The 23,059-nt window shown below is 34.9% G+C and overlaps 1 protein-coding gene across 1 annotated transcript in view; it reads right to left on the bottom strand.

Annotated features, from left to right (window-relative positions):
* CFAP47 (cilia and flagella associated protein 47) overlaps positions 1–23,059 on the bottom strand; it is a 510,608-nt gene that overhangs the window by 87,085 nt on the left and 400,464 nt on the right. The window contains exon 57 of the mRNA XM_057495502.1: positions 17,556–17,654. Coding sequence (XP_057351485.1) covers positions 17,556–17,654 — 99 coding nt within the window. The remainder of the gene's footprint in view (positions 1–17,555; positions 17,655–23,059) is intronic.

The following is a 23,059-nucleotide window of genomic DNA, read 5'->3' as shown; positions in this document are numbered from 1 at the left end:
TCTAGAGACCAATCTAGCAAGGAGGGGTTTTTGCATAATTCCAGGCCTGGGACTGGTTGATGACAGGGGCCAAAAGGCTGAAAACTCAGTTGGGAGGGCCTCGGGAAAGTGAGGGTGCCCAGACAGTGGGTCCATACAGGTTTTAAACACCTGTCTTTGGAGAGTACATGAGAATGCCTAAGACTATGTCACTTTCTAGAACCAGAAAGAGTTTTGTAGTTACCGTTGATTATGGAGTTCGAATTCATAGTCACCACCTACATAGCAACATTTAAAAATACAGGAACTCTCTATAATTTCGAATTTTGGAAATTAGCAATTCATCTCTTCTGTGACTGGGGCTTTCATAATATACACCCTGTTTTTAAAAATTACTGGGGCTTTTCAACTTTGTATTATTCAAAATAGAAGCCCAGCTGGTATCTTGTAACAGTGTTCTGACCCCATTTGAAAAATACAAGACAGTATCAGTGAATTCTCCCTTATGTTCAACAAACTCTCATCTTTCTATCTGAGTTGGATTGGCTGTAAATGTTGGTTGCAACTGTGAAGAGACACCATGCTCTTTGTTCACTAAAAATGTCCTCAGTTCTTTATGAGTCTGAAAAAATTTCAGTTCTCCTCAAACAGCAGGGCATTACTGGGCCTAGAGTCTGGTTTTCCTCTTACCAGTCCTACCAGGTGCCAAACTTACCTGTGGTCTGTAAGGACTATTATATCCATTTTACAGAAGTAACTGGGGCACAGAGGAGTAAGTAACTTTGCTAAGTTATATGGATAGGACAAATTTAAATTCAGAAATCTGGTTGCTTAGCTCTTGCTCTTAACCACTGTCCCGTGTCTAGAGGTGGGATTTTAATGGGATGGAAAAGCCAGAGGTTGGGTGGTGGGTGGAATGGAATTGATGCCAGAAATCCTAGAAAGTGGGGAGAAGGATAATACAGAGGATAACCACTGGGTCTCAGTGGGACAGAAGATGAAGAATGACATGGGTTGCTGATTTTAGAAAAATGTAAGCATCAAGGGCCTGGTGGTCTGGCTTAAGATAAGAAAGCAAGTCCAGTAAGAGTGAGGGCGTGAGTGGGTAGGAGGCTGTGGGTCCCCCCAACTATTTAACAAATATTTTGTGGAGATACTTTGAGATGATGCAAATATTTCCCTTTTTTTTTTAACTTTCACAATCAAATCTGATAATCCATCAGTGGACTTTGTTTGTATCAATTATGTATTTAGTATTTCTTCAGATCTCCCATTCAGTTGACTGTAGTTGTGTAGGTGTAAATCTGGGTTTTGTCTTATGTTCAATTGATCTTTATGTCTATCTTTAATCAATACAAATTGTCTGTATGCCTATGTTTAGACAATACAAATTAATGCAGTTTTTAGGTATATCTTAAAATCTGTTAGTGTAGGTCTTCCAATTTGTTCTTCCTTCTCAATCTTTAGTTTTGGAAATTCTAGTTCTTTTGTCTTTCCATAAATGTTTTAGAATCAGCGTATCAATTGTTATGAGAAAAGTATGATGAGACATAGATTGGAAATGCATTTGATCTAGATATCAAATTGGAGAGCACTGACATTTTAACAATATTAGGTCATCAATAAATGAATGATATATCTATTTATTCGGGCTTATCAGATTTCTTTAATCAGTGCTTTCTACTATTCAGTATACAGATCCTGTACATATTTTATTATATTTTTATCTGAAGACTGCAGGGTTTTTTTGAAGTTATTATAAATGATGTTTCTAATGTCAAACTCTAACTGTCCATTGCTAGTATATAGAAATGCAATTGGTTTTTGTATATTAACTTGAAGAAGTCTTTAATTCTACATTTGTGATGAGTATAGAATTATGGATTAACAGTAATTTTTTCTTTAATACCTAAAGATGTCATTCCATTATTATCTAGCTTGCATGGTTTAAAAGATAAAGAGACATCCTTAGTATTCTGTATGTAATATATCTTGTTTTGAAAATCTGGCTAAATTTAAGGTTTTCTTTTTGTTGCTTGTTTCCAGCAGTTTAAATATGATTTGCCTAGGTTTTTCTTTTTTAGTTCTAAGCTATTATCTTTTCAGATATTTCTTCTTCTCATCTGAGGCATTCTTACAATTCTTCTGCCTTCTGGAATTGGAATTGTATGTTAAGACTGTTTGATATTGTTCTACAACTCTTCAATGCTTTTTCTTATTTTCTATTAAGTTAGTGTCATGAACTTGAAGATCACAGATTCTTTCCTTGACTATGCCAAATCTATAGATGATTCCATTATTTATGCCTTTTTCTGTGTTTTCATTTCTAGCATTTGTTTGATTCTTTAAAATTTCCATCTCACTGCAGAAATTAATCCAATCTGTCACCTTCTCCATCTTTTCCATTTGGAGCTTAAACATATTAGTCAAAGTAATTTAAATGCCCTATTACACAGTCTAGACATTTGTGTCATGTCCAAGTTTGGTTCTAATAATCGATTTTTCTCCGAAGAGTGTGTTATTTTCCCCTTGTCATTTGCATGTCTCATAATTTTCTAGTTGAGAGTTATACAATTTGTTTAATGTAGTGGCTAGTTTGTCATAGGGTTTTTATTAATGCCTGACCCACTCTCAATTTTAGGTCTTCCCTTAGTACTATACCTCACATACGGTCTACCTCTTGCAACTTGTTCAGTGTTGCCTGGGACTTAATGCTTGTTAGTCTTGCAGTGGGATTGGCAAGGGCAGCATTCTCTGTGTTCTGGTTAAGCCTGATTCTTATGCACACACTCCATCCCCTGATCTTTGGGATGTAGACTTTTCAGTTTTATTGTCCTTCTGCTAGCTGTAGTTCTGTGTGTTACATGTATTCCTGTACCCCGCCAGGATTAGAAGTTTTTTCCTCTGTCCTTCCAGCTGAAATGGGTTTTTGCTAATTTCCTGAGGGCTACAATATTTGTCATTCTTCATCGCATGGTTAAAGCTTTTGTTTCACAGGAAATATAACAGGGAAGGGTCCAGGAAGATTTTCATACTTCTTGTAGAGAAGCTACAGGCCCCTCTTTCAAGACTGCACCACAAGGGATAATTTTTCAGAAGTCTGTCCAGTCTTCTATTGATGCCAGTGGGGTTTTGGGAGGAAAAGCTTCTAACAGGGTGCCACTGTCTCTCTATCTTCGGCTCTTGGGATCTTTCTACTCTTTCATCAGAGCATGCTCAGTGTCCCACTTCTCCAAACTCCCTAGCGGAACTCTTCTTACAAGTGTGTTGCTGCAGTTTTATCTGCAGAAAAGACTGTACTTGCACCTATTTTCTCTGCAGGTGCCAGTCTTTGCTTAGATTTTGGGCCAGTTGACTTCACTGTGACTTCAACTCTCTGATTAAAAAAAAAAATGATGAACTCTCAGTTTTCCCATATTTTTATTGTTGCTATGTGAGCAAAGTTTTTTCCATTGCTAAACATTTTAGACATTGCTGAACAGAACCTGGAAATGCCAAGTGACAGATTTTTAAAAGGAGAGAACTAAACAGGTCTACAAGATAAGTTTCTTGCCTAAAGTTATATTAATTGGCAGCACAGTGGGGTTCACTGAAACCGTATGAGCAAAACACTGTTTCTATGAACCATTTATTGGGTCATCAAAATATTTTATTACAAAGAAGCTTTCTCAAAACCTTATTTCCCTTGAATGGTGTTTAAGATACTGGGTTCTTATTTATACAATGATAACTAAAGATGTACTAATTTTTAGTTCACTTTGGTATGTTTCTCTTCTGGAGAGACATATTTTTTGAAGTCATATTAGTAACAATCTTTTTTAAATATAGCAACTTTTATATCTGGATGAAATGGATTATCATTCGAAAAGAATTACTTATATATTCTTTTAAAATGTTGGCATTTCATACTTTACTAAATATCCAGTGATGAGAAAACATGGTGGTTGCCTTTAAAGCTATTAAATTCTAAAATATATGTTCTTTGAGTATGTAATTTCTATTGATTATAGCAAGGATTACAAAATTAGAACACCAAAATTAATGACAAAAGCAGTACCACAACAATAAATGCAAAACTATTATCTTATAAATTTGTATATCCCTCTACGTGTATAAAATGCTGAGATGCCAAGTTTTGGTTTCCCATTTGTTATCTGGATTAATGCTAAATTAAAATACTGTCTTGGTTAATCATCAAAGGCATAACTCATATGCTTAAAAATATACTTTCTTGTTTTGGGATTATGCATAATACTTTATATAAAAATCTAACAGTATAAAATAAGTTGTATTTTTTTTATTCTGGAGAAGGATTTTAGCTATCATTCACTGCCAATAATATAACTGGGTTGTAACTATGAAATCCTGTCTTGAGAATTTATGAAATCATCTTGTGAAAATAAGCTTTTACTTTGAGGGATATGTGTCATCATTTAAGGATTATTGACAGGTCATATAGATAGAAGAGAAATCAAATGACTTATCAAAAGGCACATGTAAAATTCTACAAATTACTCTTTTAAGATGGAGTAATATGGTCACTAATAGAATTTTGTTCATCCCAAATACCCTATGTTGATTATGAATTATTTTTTAAACAATATCAAAATTAGTAATTTATATCTGTGTTTTGCAATGTGTCATACTGAAAACAGAGAAAGGGACTAGCCTTAACACACAGTATAAAAAACCACCATTCTTAAAAAGTATGGAGATGGCCATTTTAAACAAAGCAATTAATGAAACAACATATAGAATGACCATAAACAGATCATGAACTATGTGTATATGAATACATTAATTTTCTTAACATATCCAACAATTACTTAGTATATTAATATTCAATGATGTATCATCATATTATATAACACATTCATATTTACATTTCCATATAAAAGAATGTATAAATTAATATTTAATTATGTGAATTATAACTATTGATGATTCATATGCAATGCATCATTTATATGTTAATTATATTAGTGGTGTTTCCATTCATAGGAAAGGACTTGTTTAACAAATAATACAATCATAATTTGCTATCTAGCTAAAGGAGAAACAAATGGCAAGTTGCACACCCAAAATACAAAGATAAATTTCAGATGAATTGCAGACAAATATTTTTTTAAAACTCTAAAAGTCTTGGGAAAAAAATTATAGTCTATTTTCATAATATTTGAAGGAGAAAACCTTTCTAATCAAGACAGGTGATCCAGAGGATATAAAAGACAGGACTACTGTACCATAAACTAGCAAGAAAAAATTTTGGGAAAATTCTAAAATCAAACACAATAAACAAATAACAGATTAGAAGAAATATCTCTTGGGGAGACATTGAAAATGTTTTTTAATGGATAATATGAAAAAGTTTTACAAATTAATGGCAGATGTAAAAACAACCAATAGCATTTAAAAAGTTATGGAAATATGATTTACAAAAGGCCAAATGCAAACAGCAACATTTGATCAGCAAGTTCTGCTTCCTGGAATCCTGAGGGCTTTTGTACTGGCCAATTAAATGGCTTCATGTTGACAACAGAGGCATTAATTATCAAAGAAGAAAGGGGGATGCAACCTAACATTTATCTACCTACCTATATACCTATATTTAAATAAAGCTAAAATAACATACTGAAATTTTTAAGACAACAGAAAAAATGACACTAAAATTATATCTATGAGTTTTAATTATATGTAGAAAATTATGTGGAAAAATAGAGGTCTAGTATTTTAAAGAAAAAAGTAAATTTAAGTGGGTTAGAGCACAACATGGTTAAATGTATCTTTCTTGTGTGCTTTTCTGCCAGGAATCTTTATCTAACCAGCAGTAGGAGTCTTTAACATTGTAATTATTCTGACGATAACAAATGAAATTGAGGCTATAAATCTTTTAAATTAAAGATAAAATTTAATTAGCTCATACAGAATTTATTAACACTACACAAAATGTTTTGAATAGTGTGCTAATCTTTTTACCACTGCATCATGGAATACTGAGTATTAAAGTGAATTAATAATTATTGTATAATAGTACTTTTAATTACATTAATCTTTCTCATGAAATAGATGAAAAGTTTTCTATTCTTGAGTGGAGAAAACTTATCATTTTAAGTAAAGCCTTTATGGTATCTAGTAAGCAATAAGAGAAAATACAGTGAACTGTTGCATTTAAAATCAGTAATATAACATTAAGTATAAATAATCATAAAAGTAGTTTGTATTATATGACAACAAATTGTATATTTTCTGTTGCACTAATATCACAAAAAGGATCAGATATATTGTCAGTACTACTGCTATTTTTAAAAGACAATCTAAAATGGTTTTGAGTATGATTTGCCCATTAGAATACATGTAAAAATATTTAAAAATAAAATTTAAACATTTCTGAAGACACAAAATTAATGCCCTAGAGAGAATACATAAAATGGACACTGATACAAAGAGTCAGTATCACATAAATGTCATATCTTCCTACATGTATAAAGTTATAATTTTAATTATAAATTTAAAATAATCCCAATAAAGGTTCTACCAGATTTTCTCTGGAGGTAGTCGAGTTTATCATAAGGTTCATATGGATAAATAAGTAAGGAAATTATCCAGTAAAACCATGAAAAGAAAAAGTACCCTCAACACATATTTAAGTACATTATAAAGTGCAAAGGATCTACAATAGCTAAGAAAATCTTGAAGAAGAGGAATAATTTGAAGGATTTATGTTATCATATGTCAAGGCTTTGCCAGATAGCGATAGAAGTTATGACAGTATGTCAGTGGTGGAAGGACCGATGGTGAGGCAACTGGAACTGAATAGAGTCTAGAAACAGACTCACACATACACTGTCTCTGGATTTGGTAGAAGAGTGACACCGCAATTTCCTGAAGGAAAGGATGACCTCTTCTATAAACGGTGCTAGGACAATTTGGTACACAGAATGAATAAAATGAACTTGACTCCTACATCTCACCATCTTTAAAATTATTGTGATATGTATGAGGAAAAGTAAACGATGCTTCTAGTAAAAAGAGGAATGAATATGTCTTCTTGACTTTATGCCCCAAGCTATCAAAATTATTGTCAGTATATATGGTACCTAGATATCTGCTGTCTGTGATATCTCTCCTTCAATTGAAGGAGACTCTATTCCTGGGGCAGACTGTATTTAATTGATGGATTGATGTAGAGCGGAGAGGGATGAAGGTATAAAATCCTGGCTTCCTCATGCCAAACTGCGGCAACTCTGAAGAGCTGTCCCAGTTCCAGTGCTTGCCGTGGTGGGAACTGGCACTTTTGTTCCTGCCTTCTCCCTGTGTTCAGTCTGGCTTCATTCTCTTCTGCCCTTTGTGGTGCTGATCCTGAGAATGCTCCCTAGTAAACTTGCTGCACACTAACTTCCACAGAGACGGTTTCCTAGGAAAACTGCTTTGCAACAGTGATATTTAAGATACTTCTGAGTGAAATGTGGACAGATACTTTAATTTTTATTTCATTATTTACTGATTGCCATTTTATAGGTGTCTTCTATTTATAGCAGTATTTTGTAGCTGGATGAGGGCCGAAGCCCTACATTCAAACCCAGGCTCCAGCATATATTGTGGGTGTGCTCTTGGACATGACCACTTCATGTCTCAGGGTACTCATCGCTAACATGGGGGGATTCCTAGACTCTATCTCATAGGATTGTTGTGAGGACTAAACCAGTTAATATTTGTAAAGTGCTTAAAATAGCTCCTGGCACAGAGTATATTGCTCTTTCTCATGACAAATGACACCATTTTCCCATCAAATGCTATTAAATTATTGTATAGGTGATACAATTGTATGCGAATATTTGTGACAGTGGGATCTGAATAACTGAAATTTGGTGGTATTTTTAAATGAAAATATTGAATAAGAGTAGAATATATAAAGGAATAGGGATATCAAAAGGAAGAACAAGTTGGATTATTTTTAAAATACAGAGATAAACATAGATAGCTACAAAGTTGGATACTTTTAAAATAAAAAAAATGCATATCTACTATTCTGTAAGAAACCCTTATCTAGAAAACTGGTATTCACCACAGTAACAAGATTTTCATCAATGAGTAATTGATGAAAGCTAAAATCATTTGTCTAGTAATTGTTTCACTTAGAAAACAAATGGATTTTAGAAGAAAAGTAACTGTTTCTTCTGTTCATTTTTCAGAAATATATTTCCTGGCACATGTACTGGCAGTGTGATAGATCTTCTTTCTTACATAAAATATAAAAATCGAAAATATCAGGAATCCACCTTTGTGTTTATCTATTTTTCACTTATATACATAATGCTAATAACTAATACTTGTATATAGTTTTAGTGTTTAAAGCCTTCTTCAATATACAACTGTATTTGCTCCTCAAAAAAATACTTTACTAGGTAAAACTGATTTTCATTTTTCATGTCCAAAATGGGGTTATTAAAAAGAAAAACTACAGGCCCAGAGGGGAGTCACTTAGAGTCTGAGTACCATGTCAGCAAACCAAGACTTAATACCTAACCTAACTGCAATTTCACCCCCCTCTGGAATGTAAGATACCAGAGTAAACAAGAAGTTTCTAGAAAATAAACAAAACCCTTTGAAGAGTTTATTACATAAAGCAGCAGGAAGTACATCTTCAACTGTCAACCAATTGTACAGGCAGGGCATGCATTATTTATTGAAAACACAAACCACAGAAGAAAGAGGACAAATCAATAAAGAATCCAGCAGAAAACTGGATTAAATGTGAAAACCATTTGAAGACAATAAGAACAACAAATTATAATTAAGAAAGTACATGCCTAACTTCTGTTTTTCAAATTAGAAAATTTAAAATTGGAACATAAAACACTGATCTCTGAGTTGCACAGAAATTACATTACACATAATTACTAACTGTATTATTTATGTATCCATTTATCTGTTTGAAAATATGTTAAAAATCACTTGCTGAAGAATAAAGAACGAGCAACCAAAAAAACCCAAGCAAACTCATTTCAACATATAAGCAGTTTAAAATTAGGAAAAAGACGAACATTTTGTAAACTAATGCAATAAAATTGATTTTGATTAAAAAATAAGAAAAAAGAACAATTTCCATAATTTTCATACATAGCTCTATGGTTACAGTGGATGACTCCCTGCCATTTTATTTTTATTTATTTGTTTCCTTACCTTTTGACCCCCTCCACTTATTTAATAGAAGTACTGTCATTGGAAGCTTTATGTTTTTGTCATGCAAAAATAATTTTATTAATATTTATAAATTCTATGCATGAAAATTTTGAGGAAAAAATGGACTTGGGTAAGAAGATTAAATATTGTAAAGATGTATTTCTCCCAAAATTTGTCTGTAGGTTTCATGTGATTGCAATCACAGGCAGAGAAAGACAAATACCATATGATTTCACTTATATGTGAAATCTGAAAACAAAACAAATACACAAACAAACAAAACAGAGATAGACTCATAAACACAAAGAATAGGATAGTGGTGGGGATGGGTGGGAGGTGAGGGGAAATGGGTGAAATAGGTGAACGGGATAAAGAGGTACAAACTTTAAATTATAAATTAGTCATGGGGATGAAAGTATAGCATAGGGAAGGTAGTCAACAATATATGTTTGTGTGTTGACAGATGGCAACTATATTTATTGTGGAGAGCATTTAGTTACGTTGTACACCTGAAACCAATATAATATTGTAGATCAACTATATTTCAATAAAAATAAAGAAAGAAAATGTATCATATAATTTGATGGATAAGTAAAATTAAAATATAAGTGGGTATAAATAAAATTTTATTTTGGGTTTTTTTGCTTGGGTTTTTTTGGTTGCTCGTTCTTTATTCTTCAGCAAGTGATTTTTAACATATTTTCAAACAGATAAATGGATACATAAATAATACAGTTAGTAATTATATGTAATGTAATTTCTGTGCAACACAGAGATCAGTGTTTTATGTTCCAATTTAAAATTTTCTAATTTGAAAAACGAATAAAATTAAGTTGTTATTTGGCATTAAGATGGTTTCCAAATGTTGCTATTATAAACTATGCAATATCAAATATCTTTGTGGATAAATCATCTATCTTTTGATTATCTCTTTAAAAGATCACACTAGAATTGGAATTACTGAGTTAAAAGGGTGATACTTTCTAAGTTTCTTTATCTATATTACACAATGTTCTTTTCAGAAACTATGTAGTGACTTTTATTCCCTGAAACAATGCCTGCTTCAATTTCACCAGTTTTATTGAAATACAAAAATTAACAGAAAAAGGAAAAAGAAAACTTAGGTAGCTACCATTTAAATTAACACCTATTTGACTATTAGTGACCTTGAACATATTTTTGATCATTCTTTGGCCATCTGTACATCCTTTTTGTAAACTGTTGTTCACACTCCTTTAAATGCATTGGAAAGAAATAGAAAACAAAGACTTCGAAGTCAGACACAAGGAGGTTCAGCTTTGCCATTAAGCAACTGTTTGATTTTTGATAAGTTCATTTTTCTGAATTGCAATATCCTTGACTCAAGAAGAATAATAACAACACCTACACCATGGAGTTGTAAATATCAAATGAAATGAATTAATGAGATTTAGGGTGCTGATATAAATAACTATGGCAAATACAAAGGAAAGCCACGAACCCATTTGTATGGGAATGTTAGCTGTGGTTACTGATTTCAGTTAGTATGTTTGTATTAATTATGTTAAGATAATTTGCATCTCATCATATTTATCATAATGACTACTATGGTTTTTTGTATTAAGAAACATTATTTTAAGGAAATTTATATTTTTTGAGCTTTAGATTTTTAAGCAACTTCATTACATATTATGCCTTAGATTTTTCCTATTTATCAATATGCAGGTGGGATAATTGATATATTGTACAAATATATATATATATATATATATCCTGTAATAAATTTTCAGGGAATAATTAGCTTTGCAAAGATGGGACTTTTTTTTCAGAAGTCTGAGTAGTGTTAGTACACTAGCTATTTTTAATTTTCCAAAACCTTCTCTGACTCATACACTTCATATTAAGTGGTATGATATTCAACCATTCAAAATCTCAAAATATTTGAAGGTTCTGGTAATGTGTCATGAAATGAAAAATAGCAAAGATATAATGAACATAGATAAAGGTTATACTATCCATGCTTTTCTATAAAGTTGCTAAAATTTGTGTGGATTTTTAAAATTATATAATTTTAAAACTAATTTATGTATTTATTTATTTATTTTGGTATCATTAATATACAATTACATGAGCAACATTGTGGTTACTAGATTTCCCCCATTATCAAGTCCCCACCACATACTCCATTACAGTCACTGTCCATCAGCATAGAAAGATGCTAAAGAGTCACTACTTGTCTTCTCTGTGCTATACTGCCTTCCCTGTGCCCCTCTACATTATGTGTGCTAATCATAATGCCCCTTATACCCTTCGCCCTCCCTTCCCACCCATCCGCCCCCAGTCCCTTTCCCTTTGGCAACTATTAGTCCATTTTTGGGTTCTGTGAGTCTGCTGCTGTTTTGTTTCTTCAGTTCTGCTTTGTTCTTATGCTCCACAGATCAGCGAAATCATTTGGTACTTGTCTTTCTCCACCTGGCTTATTTCACTGAGCATAATACCCTCTAGATCCATCCATGTTGTTGCAAATGGTAGGATTTGTTTTCTTTCTATGGCTGAATAATATTCCATTGTGTCCATGTACTGTATCTTTATCCTTTTATTGATGGACACTTAGGTTCCTTCCATTTCTTGGCTATTGTAAATAGTGCTGCAATAAATATAGGGGTGCATATGTCTTTTTGAAACTGGGATCCTGCATTCTTAGGGTAAATTTCTAGGAGTGGAATTTCTGAATCAAATGGTATTTCTATTTTGAGATTTTTGAGGAACCTCCATACTGCTTTGCACAATGGTTGATCTAGTTTACATTCCCCCCAGTGGTATAGGATGGTTCCCCTTTCTCTGAATCCTCACCAGCATTTCTCGTTCCTATTCTTTTCTATGTTGGCCATCCTAACTGGCGTGAGGTGATATCTCTTTGTGGTTTTAATTTGCATTTCCCTGATAATTAACGATGTGGAGCATCTTTTCATGTGCCTGTTGACCATGTGAATTTCTTCTTTGGAGAATTGTCTGTTCATATCCGCCACCCATTTTTTAATAGAATTATTTGCATTTTGGGTGTTGAGGCATGTGGGTTCTTTATATACTTATCTATATGTTAACCCCTTGTCGGATATGTCATTTACAAATATATTCTCCCATACGGTAGGATGTCTTTTTCTTCTGCTGATAGTGTCCTTTGCTGTACAGAAGCTTTTTAGCATGATGTAGTCCCATTTGTTCATTTTTTATTTTGTTGTCCTAGCATGAGGACATGTGTTTAGGAAAAAGTTGCTCATGTTTTTATTCAAGAGAATTTTGCCTATGTTTTCCTCCAAACCTGTGTATTATGGTTTCATGACTTACATTCAGGTCTTTGATCCATTCTGAGTTTACTTTGGTGTATGGGGTTAGACAATAATCCAGTTTCATTCTCTTGCATGTAGCTGTCCAGTTTTGTCCACACCAGCTGTTGAAGAGGCTGTCATTTCCCCATTGTATATTCATGGCTCCTTCATCGTATATTAATTGACTATATATGTATGGGTTTATACCTGGGCTCTCTAGTCTGTTCCATTGGTCTATGGGTCTGTATCTTGTGACAGTACCAAACTGTCTTGAGTTCTGTGACTTCGTAGTAGAGCTTGAAGTTGGGGAGCATAAACCCCCCCGCTTTATTCTTCCTTCTCAGGATTGCTTTGGCTATTCGTGGTTTTTTGTGGTTCCTTATGAATTTTAGAACTATTTGCTCTAGTTCGTTGAAGAATGCTGTTGGTATTTTGATAGAGATTGCATTGAATCTGTAGATTGCTTTAGGCAGGATGGCCATTTTGACAATATTAATTCTTCCTATCCATGAGCACGGGATGTGTGTCCATTTATTGGTATCTTCTTTAATTTATCTCATGAGTGTCTTGTAGTTTTCAGAGTATAGGTCTTTCACTTCCTTGGTTAGGTTTATTCCTAGGTATTTTATTCTTTTTGATGCAATTGTGGATGGAATTGTTTTCCTGATTTCTCTTTCTGCTAGTTCATCATTAGTGTATAGGTATGCAACAGATTTCTGTATATTAATTTTGTATCCCGTAAGTGCTGAATTCACACAATAGATTTAGTAGTTTTGGAGTGGATTCTTTAGGGTTTTTTGTATAATATCTTATTATCTATAAACAGGGACAGTTTAACTTCTTCCTTGCCAATATGGATACCTTTTATTTCTTTGTGTTGTCATATTGCTGTGGCGAGACCCTCACTATGTTGAATAAAAGTGGGGACAGTGGGAATCCTTGTCTTGTTCCTGATCTTAAATGAAAAGCTTTCAGCTTCTCATTGTTAAGTATAATGTTGGCTGTGGGTTTGTCATATACAGCCTTTATTATGCTGAGGTACTTGCCCTCTATACCCATTTTGTTGACAGTTTTTATCATGAATGGATGTTGAGTTTTGTTACATGGTTTTTCAGCATCTATGGAGATGATCACGTGGTTTTTGTCCTTCTTTTTGTTGATGTGGTGGATAATGTTGATGGATCTTTGAATGTTGTACCATCCTTGCATCCCTGGAATAAATACTACTTGATCATGACGGATGATCTTTTTGATGTATTTTTGAATTCAGTCTGCTAATATTTTGTTGAATATTTTTGCATCTATGTTCATCAGGGATATTGCTGTGTAGTTTTCTTTTTTTGTAGTGTCTTTGACTGGTTTTGGTATTAGAGTGATGCTGGTCTTGTAGAATGAGTTTGGTAGTATTCCCTCCTCTTCTACTTTTTGGAAAACTTTAAGGAGGTTGGGTATTAGGTCTTTACTAAATGTTTGATAAAATTCAGCGGTGAAACCATCTTGTATAGGGGTTTTCTTCTTAGGAAGTTTTTTGATTACCAGTTCAATTTCCTTGCTGGCAATTGGTCTATTAAGATTTTCTGTTTCTTCCTGGGTCAGCCTTGGAAGGTTGTATTTTTCTAGAAAGCTGTCCATTTCTTCTAGGCTATCTAGTTTGTTAGCATATAATTTTTCATAGTATTCTCTAATAATTCATTGTATTTCTGTGGTGTACATAGTGATATTTCCTTTCTTATTTCTGATTCTGTTTATGTGTGTAGACTCTCTTTTTTTCTTGATAAGTCTGGTTAGGGGTTTATCTATTTTGTTTATTTTCTTGAAGAACCAGCTCCTGCTTTCATTGATTCTATTGTTTCATTCTTCTCGATTTTATTTATTTCTGCTCTAATCTTTATTATGTTTCCCCTTCTACTGACTTTGGGCCTCATGTGTTCTTCTTTTTCTAGTTTCGTTAATTGTGAGTTTAGACTGCTCATTTGGGATTGTTCTTCTTTCCTGAGGTAGGTCTGTATGGCAATATACTACCCTCTTAAGACGGCCATCACTGTGTCCCACAGATTTTGCGGTGTTGAATTATTGCTGTCATTTGTCTCCATATATTGCTTGATCTCTGTTTTTATTTGGTCATTTATTCATTGATTTTTTAGGAGCATGTTATTAAGCCTCCATATGTTTTTGGGCTTTTTCATTTTCTTTGTATAATTTATTTCTAGTTTCATACCTCTGTGATCCGAGAAACTGATTGGTACAATTTCAATCTTTTTAAATTTACTGAGGCTCTTTTTGTGGCCTAGTACACAATTTATTCTTGAAAATGTTCTGTGTGCACTTGAGAAGTATGTGTGTCCTCTTGCTTTTGGATGGAGTGTTCTGTAGATGTCTTTTAGGTCCATCTGATTTTTTCTAATACGTTGTTCAGTGCCTCTGTCTCTTTTCTTATTTTCTGTCTGGTGGGTCTGTTCTTTGGAGTGAGTGGTGTGGTGAAGTCTCCTAAAATGAATGCATTGCACTCTATTTTCCCCTTTAATTCTGTTTGTATTTGGTTCACATATGTAGGTGATCCTCTGTTGGGTGCATAGATATTTATAATAGTTACATCCTCTTGTTGGACTGACCCCTTTATCATTATATAATGTCCTTCTTTGTCTCTTGTGACTTTCTTTGTTTTGAAGTCTATTTTGTCTGATACAAATACTGCAACTCCTGCTTTTTTCTCCCTATTAGTTGCATGAAATATCTTTTTCCATCTCTTTACTTTCAGTCTGTGTATGTCTTTGGGTTTGAAGTGAGTCTCTTGTAGGCAGCATATAGATGGGTCTTGTTTTTTTATCCATTCAGTGACTCTGTGTCTTTTGATTGGTACATTTATTCCATTTACATTTAGGGTGATCATTGATAGGTATGTACTTATTGCCATTGCAGTCTTTACATTTGTGGTGACCAAAGGTTCAAGGGTAATTCCCTTACTATCTAACAGTCTTATTTAACTCACTTCGTATGCTATTACAAACACAACCTTAAGGTTCTTTATTTTTCCCTCCTTTTTCTTCCGCCTCCATTCTTTGTATGTTATGAATCATATTCTGTACTCTTTGTCTATCCCTTGGATGACATCTACTTAGCCTTAGGAATACTTCCATCTATAGCAGTCCCTCCAAAATGCACTGTAGAGGTGGTTTGTGGGAGGTAAATTCTCTCAGCTTTTGCTTATCTGAAAATTGTTTAATCCCTCCTTCAAATTTAAATGATAACCTTGCCAGGTAGAATATTCTTGGTTCGAGGCCCTTCTGCTTCATTACATTAAATATATCATGCCACTCCTTTATGGCCTGTAAGGTTTCTGTTGAGAAATCTGATGATAGCCTGATGGGTTTTCCTTTGTAGTGATCTTTTTTCTCTCTCTAGCTGCTTTTAAAAGTCTGTGTTTATCCTTGATCTTTGCCATTTTAACTATTATGTGTCTTGATGTTGTCTTCCTTGGGTCCCTTGTGTTGGGAGATCTGTGCACCTCCATGGCTTCAGAGACTATCTCCTTCCCCAGATTGGGGAAGTTTTCAGCAATTATGTCCTCAATGACACTTTCTATCCCTTTTTCTCTCTTCTTCTTCTTCTGGTACCCCTATAATGTGAATATTGTTCCATTTGGATTGGTCACTCAGTTCTCTCAATACTCTTTCATTCTTAGAGATTCTTTTTTCTCTCTGTACCTCAGCTTCTTTGTATTCCTCTTCTCTAATTTCTATTCCATTTACCCTCTCTTCTACTACATCTAATCTGTTTTTAAATCCCTCCATTGTATGTTTCATTTCAGATATGGAATTTATTAATGATAGAATCTCCATCTTAAATTCATTCCTCAGTTCTTGAATATTTTTCTGTACCTTCATAAGCATGTTTATGATTTTTATTTTGAACTCTCTTTCAGGAAGATTGGTGAGTTCAGTTTCATCTGGCCCTTTTTCTGGGGTTTGTGAGATTTTGGTCTGAACCAGGTTCCTTCGACCTTTCATATTTGTATGTGGTGCCCTCTGGTGCCCAGAAGCTCTAGTCTTTAGAGCTGCTCGGCCCCTGGAGTGAGGTTGGCGGTTGCAGGGGAGCGGTGCTGTTGCCTGGGGGGAGGGAAGAACTGTTTCCTGCTTCCTGGCTGCAGTGCCTGTCTCCAGTGTCAGAGCCAGTGTGCTGAGCACACTGGGTAACGCTGTGCTTTGCATCTGTAGCTGTCATACACGGGGCCTCCCTCTGGCTGGCCTGACTCCAGCACAATGACTGCCGGTTTGTGAGCCAGTGCCAGCAGGCCAGGAGGAAGGCGCAGTAGGCTGCATATCACCGTGGGTGGCCTCAGAGCTGAGTAGCCAGCCAGGGGGATGGAGCACATGAAGCTCCTCAAAGTTCCCAACCTGCTGGTCTGAGTGCACTGGGATAATTTTGTCCACCTGTCCGTTCTCCTCTGCAGCAAGCTCTGTGCAATCCTTGCCCCTTAAGCAGCTCTCTCGCTGCTAGGAAGCCTCTTAGACCACCCATCTTTACTTTGTCCCAGAGCAGATGGATGTGGTTCCCTGTCTTCCACAAACGGCTGGAATCTCAGTCTTCTCAAGTATTCTGCCTGTCTTAACTTTCCAACCCCACTTATCTCCAGAGCACCATACAATGTAGGTTTGTGCTCCAAAGCAGATCTCCAGGGCTGGGAATTCAGCAGTCCTAGGCTTCCACCCCCTCTCCACTCCATTTCTCTTACTCCTGCTGGTGAGCTGGGGTGGGGGAAGAGCTTGGGTCCCACCAGATCAAGGTTTTGGCACGTTACCCTGTTTCGTGAGGTTTGCTCTGTTCTCCAGGTGTATGCAGTCTGGTACAGCCTTTTTTCCTGTTGTTGTTTTAGGATTAGTTTTATTAACTATATTTTCATACTATATGTGGTTTTGGGAGGAGTTCTCTGTCTTACCCCTCATGCCACCATCTTAATCGATCTCTGTATACTTAATTTTTATTAAATATTTATTAAGACAACAGATATATATATATATATGTATATAAAATCTTTAAAATGTGATAGCAAGTAGAATGACAGAATATAAGGTAGAAATCCTGTACCTTGTGTGTGACTCAGACTACTAAACTTGAAGGCAGAACTCTCACTGAAGAAGCCATCCCAGCAGTGGCCAATGACGAGATGCCTGCGATTTTCCCGACCTAATAAAAATGTAAAGAGACACTATACTTCAATGTCACATTCAAGAGGAAAAACATCAGTGGAGACTGATATAGAACTAAAACTCTCTTCTAATGGGAAATTATTCAGATAATTATTTTTTCAAAGGATATTTTAAGTTGAGATTTAAATGGCATTTTTGGAGAACACAGTCAACATTATAAATGGTTTTCTCTATAATACTCAAAAAATATTATAAAATCAACTCATAAATCCTTGGACTTTTAATTTAAACTAATGGATATTACTGAGAGCCTGTTCATGCCCATCATCTAAAATTGGATTGTAGTAGTTAATATTTACATATCCATAACTAGACATTTATGCAACATTAACAATAATTTAAGCCAATAAATACAAAATCAACCAATTATCTGAAAAAGGAGTCATTTATGTCAAGGGACTTTAAAATGGAGTCAGGAGGCCATTAAGGAGATGGGCCTTATGCATGTCCTCACTGGTGAAGCCATGAACTTTTGAACTGGGCCAAACTGCCAAATATTTCAGGGACACAGCCTGAACACCTGCAATTTGCCATCATAAGAGACTTGGCTTAGTGATCGCCTTACAGGTCAATGACATTCAGTCAAGGTTAGTTTTCTGCTGTCAGCACAAATCAAAATTCTTTGTGACCAACATAAGCAAGCATTCTCTTTTGTCTTTAAAAACCCTAACTTTTGTTCCCTGGTGGGATACAGTTTGGGTTGCTACCCAAATCTGTGCTTTCTATACAATTCTAAGACCTCAAATGTTTTTATTTCAGGTCTGCCTCTTTTCTCAGTTGACATTTCCAAAACATACTTACTGGCTACATAACAGGTACTTGCTTAGTACTGGCATGTATAAAAGATAAAAATCTCTGTCAACACAGACATTTATAACTTTAAGTATACTGCACTAGGGATCAGCTGATGCTGTCCTTGTGAAGAAATGGGAATGTATAATGTTACAACCCCTATGAAGGGGATTTTTGCAACATATTGTAAAATTGTACATATATTCATCTTTTTGCCTATAAATACCACTTGTAGAAATACACCTTAGGTATATACCTCAAACATGAAACAATATGCATATAAGGGCATTTTTTGTATAGCAAATTATTAGAAATAATGAAAAGGTGATGATACTGCACACTAGCTGGATATAAACAACAATGTAGCAAAAAACTGAGGTACTAAAAAGTCATAAAAATCAATGAGAAAGTTGCCCAATAACTACTTTGCTGGCATTCCAGATATATTGTTAGGTGAAGTTAGCAAGGTGCAAAAGAAATTGTGGTTGACCCTTGAATAACATGGGTTTGAATTGCATGGGTCTACTTATACATCAAAATTTTTGAATAAATATATTGGAAAAATTTTTGGAGATTTGTGCTAATTTGAAAAACTTTCAGACAAACTGCATAGCCTAGATGTATTGGAAAAAATAAAGAAAAGTTAGGTATGTCACAAATACATAAAATATAAGTAGATACTAGTCTATTTTATCATATATTTCCATAAAATAGACACAAAACTATTAGTAAAAGTTAAAATTTATTAAAAATCACATGCACAAACAGACCATGTATAGGGCAGTGAGCAGTTGAGAGAAATGTAAACAAGTGTAAAGATGCAGTATTCAATCATAGCTACATAAAATTAACTGTAGTACATACTACACTCCTGTAATAATTTCGTAGCCTATTGTTATACAATGAGCTCAAGTGTTGTGTATACCCACTTAAAATGTCATGGGATGCTGATCATCTCTGTGTGAGCAGTTCACCTCTCCAGTAACCTGCATTATCACAGTAAAAAGTGATCCTTCATGGTTTTTGCATATTTTTCAACATGTTTAGTGCAATGTGTAAACCTTGAATACCACAATGGGACCCATAGGAAGTGCCCCTAGTGATGTTGGAAGTATTCCCAGGAAGCAGAAAAATGGCATGACATTGCAAGAAAAAGTCAAATTGTGCCATAGATTGAGGTCTGCAGCTGTGGTTGACCATCATTTCAAGATAAATGAATCCAGAATAGGGACCATTGTATAAAAAAAAGAGAAGAAAATTTGTGAAGCCATCGCTGCAGCTACAACAGCAGGTGCAAAAAAACTTGCAGTTTTTGCAAAATACATTTTTATCTCATATTGAAAATGCAGTTTTTATGTGGGTGTAGGATTGCTAAAGACTCTAATATGTGGGTGCATTGATGCTATATAATCTAGTATCATTTGAGAAAAAGCAGTTATTAAATGACAACTTAAAGCAAAAGGAAGGTAAAAGATCTAAAGCTAGAGAACTGAAGGCCAGCAAAGAATGGTTTAATAGTTTTAGAAAGAGATTTGGCTTAAAAAATTGTCAAGATAACAGGAGGAGCAGTTTCTGAGGACCAAAAAGCAGCAGATGAGCTCCCAGGTGCCATTGAGAAAATCTTTGAGCAGAACATGTTTTTAATGCAGATGAAAGTGCCCTATTCTAGAAAAATATGCCGCAAAGACATTTATTAGGAAAGTAGAGAAGCAAGCACCAGGGTTTGAGGCAGGAAGGGATAGGCTAACTCTACTGTTGTGTGCAAAAGCGGTAAGGTTTTTGGTCAGGACTACCCTTATCTATAAAGGTGCTAACCCCCAAGCTTTGAAGGGAAAAGATACACACCAGCTGACAGGGTTTTGGTTGTACAAAAAGAAGGTCTGGACAACAAGAACCCTTTTTCTGGACTGGTTCCATCAATATTTTGTCCCTGAAGACAAGGAAGTACCTTGCCAATAACGGGTGACCTTCTAAAGTTCTTTTGGTATTGGACGATGCCCCTGGCCATCCAGAACACCATGAGTTCAACACTGAAGGTGTTAATGTGGTCTACTTGCTCGCAAACACAATGTCTCTAATTTGCCTCTAGGTTGGGGGGTCATAAGGACTTTTAAGGCTCATTACACATGGTACTTTATGGAAAGGATTGTTAATGCTATGGAAGAGAACCCTGACAGAGAGAGCATCAAGAAAGTATCCAAGGATTACACCACTGAACATGCCATCGCTGTTACAGAAAAAGCTATGCAAACTTTCAATCCCAAAACAATAAATCCTGCTGGGGAAAACTGAGTTCAGATGTTGTGCATGACCTCACGGGATTTATGATGGAGCCAATCAAGGAAATCATGAAGAGAATGTGGATATGGTGAAGGGTTTCAAGATAAGCATTTTGGAGAAATTCAAGAGCTAAAAGACACCACACCAGAGGAATTAACAGATGACTTAATCACCATGAGTGCTTCTGAACCAGGGTCAGATGATGAGGAAGAAGACATAGAAGCAGCAGGGCCAGAAAATGAATTGACATGAGACAATCTGGCAGAGGGTTCCTGTTATTCATGACTGCTTTGGACTTCCTTTAGAACATGGACCGTTCTATGATACAGGCACTAAAACTCAACCAAATGGTGAAGAAATATTTGGTACTGTATAAAAACATTTTTAGAGAAATGAAAAAGGAAAAAAGTGAGACAGAAATTATGATATATTTCTGTAAAGTTATACTGTGTGCCTGCCTCTCCTTCCACCTCTTCCACCTCCTCCACCTCTGCCACCCTTGAGACAGCAGGACCAGCCCCTCCTCTCCCCTCCTCCTCAGCACTCTTGACGTGAAAATGACAAGGATGCAGACCTTTATGATGATCCACTTCCACTTAATGAATAGTAGATGATCATCATGCCACACAGTTAATAAATGTACATATTGTGTACGTATGTGTCTTCATGTGAAAATCTCATAATGTATGGCAAGAAGTGTAAGAAATGTTTATGTCATCATAATCATCACCTAAGTTATTTATTGTGTAGAACACTGTGGACAAGATTTGTTTAGAAGTGGACAGCCTATCCTTGCATAGGCATCAAGTGAGTAATACTTAATATGAAATTAATAGTGTGGTAGTCCTCTTACTGTTTTATAATTTTTCTTTCAAAAATTACAATATACAGTATGCCTCTCTTATCAGCTTATCATCATAGGTAAATGGTTTTAAAAAAATGTAACATTTCCAATACTGTATTATGAATATGTAAATCTAAATGATCAATTCATGAACCTTTATGCCTATAAATAAATATGAATTCCTTCTTCATTTGTCTTTCTGTTTTTAATGTCTAGTTTTAGTAATACATATAACATTAAAGTGCTTTGTATCATATAAGAAATCATTGATGTAGGGAGTGACATGATTAATCTTATAAATGGATGACATAAATGTACAGCATAGACAAATACACTACAGTACTATAAATGTATTTTCTCTGTGTGGTTTTCTCAATAACATTCTCTTTTCTCTATGTTACTTCATTTGTTAAGAATATAGTATATGATACACATAACATACAAAATATGTGTTAATCAACAGTTTACGTTATCACTATGGCTTTCAGTCAACAGTAGGATATTAGCCGTTAGTTGTGGGGGAATCAAGTCAAACACAGATTTTCGACACCATGGGGTGTTGGCACCCTTAACTCCTGCATGTTCAAGAGTCAACTCTATACAGTATTCTACCTTTGTGTGAGATAGAGGATGAAAGGGGACTTTGTGTGTGTATATGCACATATTTATATATACTCATTTCATTCAGACTGGACAAGGTGCTGCAGAAGCCCCCAAGCCTGAGCAGCTAAGAGGGGCAGAGATCTGCTCTCTCTCCTACTTGACAGAAACAGGTGGCACTCCAATTCTTTTGCTGGGGTACCAGGCTGGGAGCAAGGGTAGCCAGGGTAGATGTATGTATGTGTCTGTGTGTGTGTGTGTGTGTGTGTGTGTATGTATAATAAATATAAATATTTATATAAAAAACCTGGTCTGATAATGTTCTGTCTATAAGAAACTTCTTCAAATTTAATGATGTAGGTTGTTTGAAAGAAAAATGACTGAAAAAAGATATACCATACAATAGTTACAATTTTTTAAAAATAGGAAAGGTAACATTAATGTCATATAAAGTAAACTTCAGAGAAAGAAAAATTACTAGAGACCAAGAGGAGCATTACATAATGATAAAATATTGATACACCAGGAAGATATACAATCCTAATGGGTCTTCAATATAATAGAGCTTTGGATGTACATGAAGCAACAACTGGCAGAGCTGAAAGAAGAAATAAATACAGCATTATAGCTGTGTGCTGTAAACATCCTCCCTCAGCAACTGCTAGAACTACTATTAGAAAGTCAGCCAGGATATATGGGACCCAGATAATAAAATTAACTGGCAGAATGTAAATGACATCTGTAGCCCACTCGGTAAAACAACAGCAGAGGACATATTTGTTTCAAGCTTGTGTGGACACTCACCAAGATAGACCATATTCTGCATCATAAAACAAAACTTCAACAAAGAGTGCACCATCAGACAA

Source organism: Manis pentadactyla, chromosome X (genome assembly GCF_030020395.1).
Source record: "Manis pentadactyla isolate mManPen7 chromosome X, mManPen7.hap1, whole genome shotgun sequence".
In the NCBI taxonomy this organism is placed as follows: Eukaryota; Metazoa; Chordata; class Mammalia; order Pholidota; family Manidae; genus Manis; species Manis pentadactyla.
The sequence above is the reverse complement of the archived record's forward strand: the minus strand, read 5'-3'. Positions and strand labels throughout refer to the sequence as shown.